Source organism: Zootermopsis nevadensis, unplaced genomic scaffold (assembly GCF_977971745.1).
Source record: "Zootermopsis nevadensis isolate Lab colony 2312 unplaced genomic scaffold, Znev_1.0 Znev_ptg000021l, whole genome shotgun sequence".
NCBI classification, from domain to species: Eukaryota; Metazoa; Arthropoda; class Insecta; order Blattodea; family Termopsidae; genus Zootermopsis; species Zootermopsis nevadensis.
In genome coordinates, this window is record NW_028259153.1 from 5,515,976 (window position 1) to 5,523,419 (window position 7,444).

At 34.8% G+C, this 7,444-nt stretch overlaps 1 protein-coding gene across 2 annotated transcripts in view; it reads left to right on the forward strand.

Moving 5' to 3' along the window:
• Positions 1–7,067, forward strand: part of Pu (GTP cyclohydrolase punch) — a 52,085-nt gene extending 45,018 nt beyond the window's left edge. For both annotated transcript variants that reach the window (XM_022076899.2, XM_022076898.2), the window contains exons 4-6: positions 179–210; positions 901–985; positions 4,227–7,067. In XM_022076899.2, the coding sequence (XP_021932591.1) occupies positions 179–210; positions 901–985; positions 4,227–4,356 (247 nt within the window). In that variant the 3' untranslated portion in view covers positions 4,357–7,067. The remainder of the gene's footprint in view (positions 1–178; positions 211–900; positions 986–4,226) is intronic.
• The last annotated feature ends 377 nt before the right edge of the window (positions 7,068–7,444 follow it).

A 7,444-nucleotide genomic window follows, 5' to 3' on the forward strand; every position in this document is an offset into this window, starting at 1 on the left:
GTGCCTGTGTCCCAAATTGTCTGTTTCCTTCAGAATTTGCAACCGTAATTCTATATTAATTCCTCACCTTATGCATGCTACATGTACTGCCTTTCAAACACTATTCACACGTGATACAAAAACATAACCACAATGAGTCTACAAACTTGCTTCAATATAAAACATTCTCTTTTTTCAGAATTGTGGAGATTTTCAGCAGAAGACTGCAAGGTAAGTTTAATTTTAATCCAAAATAGAAATACTGAGTGAAGGAGTAAAAAATGTTAATCTCAGTAGTCAAAAATTTAATGTTACGTGGCAAAATGAATGAACCAGAAACTGCGTGGTCATAACTCTTTCAGACACCAAATTTGGCTTAAGCCTTGCGACTGTGCTGTTCAGAAAAAGTTTTGAAAAGTATGAAGACAATTTGCTAATAGGCACTATTTATACTAGTATTAATACGTGATCTATGATTAATAAAAGATGGATGATTCAAAGAAATTTGTTAATCGATTGAATTCATTAATTATTTTTGTGTTTGCAAGAAATGTTAACTAGAAAGCCCTTTAATTTAACATCAGAAATTGTGTAATGAGTCATAATAAAATATGAAATCACTTTATAATAATTTAAATGTAACACAGAATTACATTCATCCCCATGCAAATGCAATGATATGCTCACGACAGAATCACCTAACCAAACCAAAGTTCTGCTGTCTTTTGATGGTAGGACGCTCTTTACTGTGTGGAGGTTTGTACTTTTGAACTCAGTTAGATTTTTTTTTTTACATACGATGTTAGGTCTGTTTTGTGTTGAGTAATTCTAGTAATATCAGTATTGGTTTTTACAAATATCAGAAAAATGTCACATAAAATTTAGTGTTATTTTTAAATTTATACCATTTATTGCTTCCAGTCCAAGAGCGTCTCACCAAACAGATTGCCATCGCAGTCACCAAGGCCGTTCAACCAGCAGGTGTCGCTGTAGTGGTTGAGGGAGTGTAGGTATCAGGTTCATAACATGGTACATGTGATTTGGTGTCAGTATAGATTTTCAGCATTTATAGCGGAGATTTCAGTTTGTGAAACTGACAACCGTTGTTGATTATGTCTTAAAAAATGTGAGATCTATGATGATAAAACTAACCATCTGACCATTACAAAACTTAACTCTTTAGATCCTCATGTAGTTACTTAATATAACTTATCTTTCTGGGTTATTCTCTCAGAACCACATAATTATGCTGGTGCATCTAGTATAGGAGTGCAAATGTCAGACATATCACATTTTTTTATGTCCTGCTAATTTATTCCTTTATTAGATCATCCTAATAGGAGTACCAGATTACGTAGTACTACAACCCAGAAGACAGCCATCTACCTACCAATAAATTCTTTGAAAATGTGGCAAAGTTAAAATATTTGTAAATAAAAAAACAAATCAAAATTGTATCCATGAATAAATTAAAATTGCCTTTAATTCATGGAATATTTGCTATAGTTCAGTCAAGAATATTTTGGCTTTCCACCTGCTATCTAAAAATACAAAACTGTAATTCTGCCTGTGAGTATGAGGATTTGCCTCACCAAGGGAAGAACACAGACTGAACGTGTTAGCGTGTTTGAGAACAGTGTGCTGAGGAGAATATCTGAACAAAGAGGAAGAGAGTAACAGCAGGCTGGAGGAAAGGAGATAAAGAGTAGTTTCTTGCATTTGTACTCTTCACTAAATTCTATTAGGATAATGGCGCTACAACCCATAAGACAGCCATCTTCATAGTCAACACCACGAAAATTTCAAATCCAACTAATTTATTGGTTGGTTGTATATTATAATTGTATCCTGCATTCTGATGACAAAACAAACTTGTAATAAGTTTCTTCTGCATTCACTTTTAAACCAGCCTCCTTATTAACATCTAATAGAGCTCTGGTGTTTGCTTTGATATTTATGTTTTTCCCAGTAAATTAACACCATCACTAGAACTGGGTTGACCTACACATAATATATTGTAATGTGTGAGATAGATACAGCAAGTGAGCGTGATGAATAATACAATTAATAAAGGTAACATACATGAGGCTAATTTAAATGTAAACAACAGTTTTCCTGTAAAATGCCTTTGTTACTTTATAGTACTCTATTTCTGAACAAAATTTACAGCACATTTTGCCTAACCATTTACAAGTACAATGAATTCTTCTCTGGCTACCAGCCATGTCAGGTGGTTAAAGGGTGAAAACATTAATGTTTTGAGAACCATCTTCTTAGTCATCCTCAGGGTACTGAAGTGGTTGGAGATCAAATCTGTGTTATGTATATACCTGCCCAAGCCCCATATTCATGGCAGCATGCCAGCCATTAGGGACAGGTGTCTGGACTCAAGTACTCGCTCTTTTTAGCCCAGCTTTCATCACTGGGTACCAGGTCCGCCTCAGTGTGAAACCCCCATCTCTGTTGGGCAGACATATATATATAAATAACATGCACTGGATCTCCAACTACTTCGGTACCCTGAGGACAAGGACAAAGATGGTTCTCAAAATGTCAGTGTTTTCATCTTTCAACCACGTGACATGGCTGGTAGCCCAAGAAGAGTCCATTACTTAGTCACCGTGAAAGCTTCAGATCATACATTTACATGTACCCTGATGTCATAGTCAAAAACACTTTTTGTCATCTGTATAATCAATTTCGCACCACATATTGTTTTAAGCATCAAAGGTTGTACCTCTCTGTCAATGCAAAATCTGTGAGTAAGCACATCTGCAAGTGAGCACTTTTTTGGGCAGTTATTTTATTTTTTCAACCATCATCCTTGAGGTACGAAGACATTTTGTCATGCTGCAAATGTTCCTGTACACCAGTTGGCTCAGTTCTTGTGATTTTTCTCTTCAGAAGCCTAAAATAAGCTTCGCTGTTTCTTGCAAATCCCACATTACAGATAACAGTCAACATGACCTTTACAGCTCTTGGTACTACTGAAAATATTTTGGGCTTCAGTAATGAGGGATGACACCTTTCTTTACATGTTTGTTTGCTTTGTGACTGGAAGTGACAGCCATATCGGCTTACAATCCATTAAAGATATCTGTATAATATCATTGCGTTTCAACTGACATGGCACTGAACATGTGCACACGTAATTGAATACCGTCTCCTTACGGAACAGATTATGGACTGAATAATCACTCCTTTTACAGTATTAAAATGAAGTAATCCAAAGTCACTTTTCCAAAATTACAGTCTCCTTTAATGGTTGTTGGGAATTACGCTTATTCTTGCCTCACATCATGTAGACCTTGACATCCATTTACAAACAGTCTTCATACAAGTATGTCACTATTTACAGCCTCCATTCAGAGATAAATATTGGTTAATTTGGTACCTTCTGTTGCAAGAATTTGCTCAACATCACACAGCTCTACATGATTTCACACGAACATCAGCTTTGTACATAAGGTTTTATATGTGCATTTACATCATGTGCCAGCAACAGCCCATATGAAGGGGTTGATGAAAATCAACATAGAATATAAAGCAAACTACTTGCAGGCTGAAAGCATGTTACAGTAAAACACTTGTTTTAATTTTAACTATGGTACATAGATTGGCCCCGCACCGTAGCCTCGCGGTCTGAGGCATCATGCTTTGGACCAGCGATACAGAATGCGCGCTGGTTTGAGTCTCAGGGGAGAAGAAATTTTCTCATGAGCTTTCGACCAGTGTATGGGACCGGTGCCAACCCAGCATCATGAGGAAATTGGGGAGCTACAATGAGTAGCGTAATCCAGTCAGGAAAGCTAGCAATGGCTGGGGGTTCGTCGTGCTGACCACACGTTGCCCTATATCTGGTTGGATGATCGTTCACCTCTGCTTAGGCATGTGAACGTGAGGCCAGAAGCCAGCTAGTCGGCTTTGGCTCTGTGGAGCTGTTATGCCACAGATTTAATTAATTTTAATGGTACATAGATTATACTTTTAATGTGTTTTACACAGTGTGACATACATCACATCTTACACCCATTCCAACTGTCAGTGCATTGCACTAGCATCCTACTAAATTGTTTACGCCAGAGTAAACATCAAGCTGGTTTGTCTTTAGTATGACAGTTTAAATTGCCTTTTCTTGTATGTTTAAGGTTATCATATATTTTGTATATAAAAGACAATACATAAGTATGATTAAAATGTTCTAGTCATGTGTGTTTTTAGGCAGTTAACAGTGACCTCTGTTTCAGGCACATGTGCATGGTGATGCGAGGAGTTCAGAAGATTAACAGCAAGACTGTAACTTCCACCATGTTAGGTGTCTTCAGGGATGATCCCAAGACACGTGAAGAGTTCCTGAATCTGGTCCATTCCAAGTAGTTTTCATTCTACACCCTTCAGCCACCACCAATACTCATTGAGCCACAAAGTGTGAGGAATCAGAACACACACTCAGAGGAAAAACTGGGAAATAGCTTTTCTTATCCAACAAAACAGCCCATTATTGCCTAATAATTTGTCATGTTTGCTGTATGAAGTTGGACAAGAAAGAAACCAAATCTTCTCACCCTTTTCTCAAAGACACAAATCTGTTCAATTTTTTTAATATATATTACATTTCTTTGGCACTGAATGTGGCATTTGCTCTAGAAATGTCACTGCTTAAGAAAATTATTACATCTTACATGTGGTATGGAATTTTTATGAAATTTCTACCTTGCCCATTAAGGTTTCAGAAAAAAAACTCTAGAAATATCAAAACATACTGATCACCATTTTCCTCTGAAACAAATACAAGTGTTGATCAAGGGTGATACAGATTTGTTTTTCGTTGTGTGTTCAAAAGCGAAATAGTATATCCTCACAGAGCCACTACCCCAGTGTCTGCCCTCTTCTAAGACATCTGCATTCAAGAGTATGAGAAACATACTAGAAGTTCCATTAAAATAATCATATATTTATTGACCAGATTTTATTTGAAGTTTAAAAACTGTATAAAATTTAGAGAAACATTTTGTAAAGGTAAATTTTTAATCCGGATATGTAAATTGGATATAATCATGCAGGTAATTTGTAGTTACTACAAATGACAAACAAAGCGATATTGAACACTAAAAATAATTTATTATGTACGGTATTATAATAAATATATCATATAACATACATCAGAATCATTTTATGTTTTATATTTCATATACTGTTTAAAAAATGCTGTTGACAATGGACCACAGAAAAATTAATGAATGGTATTATGATATAGATTATTACATTAATTCAGTCCACATCAAGCATTATTTTAAACCATTTGATGACAGGCATCATATATCCTTATTAAAACAACATTCACACATAATTATTGCAGTAATGTTTTTATCTCAAAAAATACAATCCGTACAAAATGAAAAGTAGTCCAAACATAGTTATCTTCACTGTGATGGAAGGGATGAGATAAATATTTCCCCTCTACTTGGGTCTTGTAAATATTATATTTATACTTTATTTCCAGAACATATTTTGGTGCTTAAAAATTATATCCAAGAACAAATCATGAGCCTGGAATGTTGTGTACCAGCTCTGATTATGTGTTCACACATTCGTTTCCACGCACAGACTAGGAATAAACAGTGATGTCATCTTCAGATTTTTTAAAATTATTATTCTTCACAGCTACTAAAGAGAATGAAGGATATTTCTTCCTTCATTCCAGACCATCTTTCGTATTGTGTGATGTATAATTTACTACAACGATGTTCATATGCTTCTGAGGTTTGCGTTACATGTTCAGTAGTTAGTGTCCAGGTAACAGAGATTGTTATTTTATAAACTGTGCTCTTTAATGTCAAAACACTATTAGTTAGTATTACAAGATTACTGATTCTGTTTGCATTATAATTTTTATTTTTATGATGAGAGTTTATAAAATACTTTTTCCTTATTGTTAGTGCCCCATATCCTTTTGGCAACTGAAAGTGTTTTAATCAAGTGTAATTTATGAAATTTAACAAAGACTTGAAGTTAGCAGCAGATCAGTTGTTGGTGAGGCACTATGCATCCATTTTTCTAAAGGTAATGCAAATGGATATTAAATGTACAATTGTAATATGGATGAGTATATGATTCCTCTTGGTATTTGCCATTTAGTAATCTAAGTACTTTGCCTTCTTCAACAGTTAGTGAATAATTGATCACTGACATTTATCTCTACATCGTTTTAGGTATGAGATAAAATTTGATAATCGAGACATGTCGCGACTTCAGCTTGAATCGCCGCTAATTATAACACTTTTATGCATCAGTAGGCTTACAATGATGTAAAGAGTGATGTCTTCAGAGTCAACAATAAATTACCAAAATCATTAAACAAGTATCCTCATGTTGTTGAAAATAATCACTCAGTGAGGTTATGTCATAATTTACATTTCTATAATGAATGGCTATCAAATGCAAGATTTTGCATATTATCCACATTAGTAGCAAGTTATTGGCATGTTTTCTCATGAAAAGAAGGAAAAATGGATGCAAAAAGTTTCACTGTTTAAGTTGTAAAAAAAGAGTTTTAAAATAATGGTTTCTTCTCTGGCTACCAGCTGTGTAAAAACCAATAATACGGAACTGGGTGAGGTATACACAGAGCATGGACAGGACCTCCTACAACTTCTGTACCCTGAAGACGAGGACGAAGGTGGTTTTTGAAACGTTGGTGTTTTCTCCATTAAACCACCTTACACAGCCGATAGCCTAAGAAGAATTTATTATAGTAAGTTGCCGTGAAAGCTTCAGATCATATGAGTTTTTAAAAACCTTTCATCTGCCAATTTATCAAGTATAAAATCTAGAATGCTAAAATTAACTCAGTCATTGGTTTATATTGTGTAATTTGTTTGAAAGAATGAATATAATTGTCATTCTGATTCATATCCTCAATTTCTGAATTGTGTGATTAATTCTAATCAAGAGGACCAATGATATTTACAATTATGTATTATATAAAGAAATGGTTCTTATGAACCATGGATATGTTTACAACACCACAACTTATTTTGTTATGATGTATAAATAAATGAAATATATATATATCTTTTATGTCAAAAGCAGTCTTATTTATTATTTTCTATGGCATATTTTGTTTAATAACTTGGCATTTTCTGTTGGAACATTTTCCTCAAACTGTTCGTTTGAAAAGATGACATCTGCACTGGCTGTGTAGTGTACCCAGCTTCATGTCCAATGGGTGCCAGTAATTTCACTCCGATTCTTAATGTGACCGCTGATATAAATTTAGTGCTGATTTTAAGAATCCATAGGACTTTACATTTGCTTCCATGTCTCTGTGGTGTAGTGCTTCAGCACTCAGACAAAGACAATAGTTTTAGCTTGTAACTGGAACAGGCAAAATACTTTTGTGCCTTGCACCGTGAAAAGAACTGAGTATTTCTTAGGGGGATAAAAACAGTAATTGTCTGTTTAT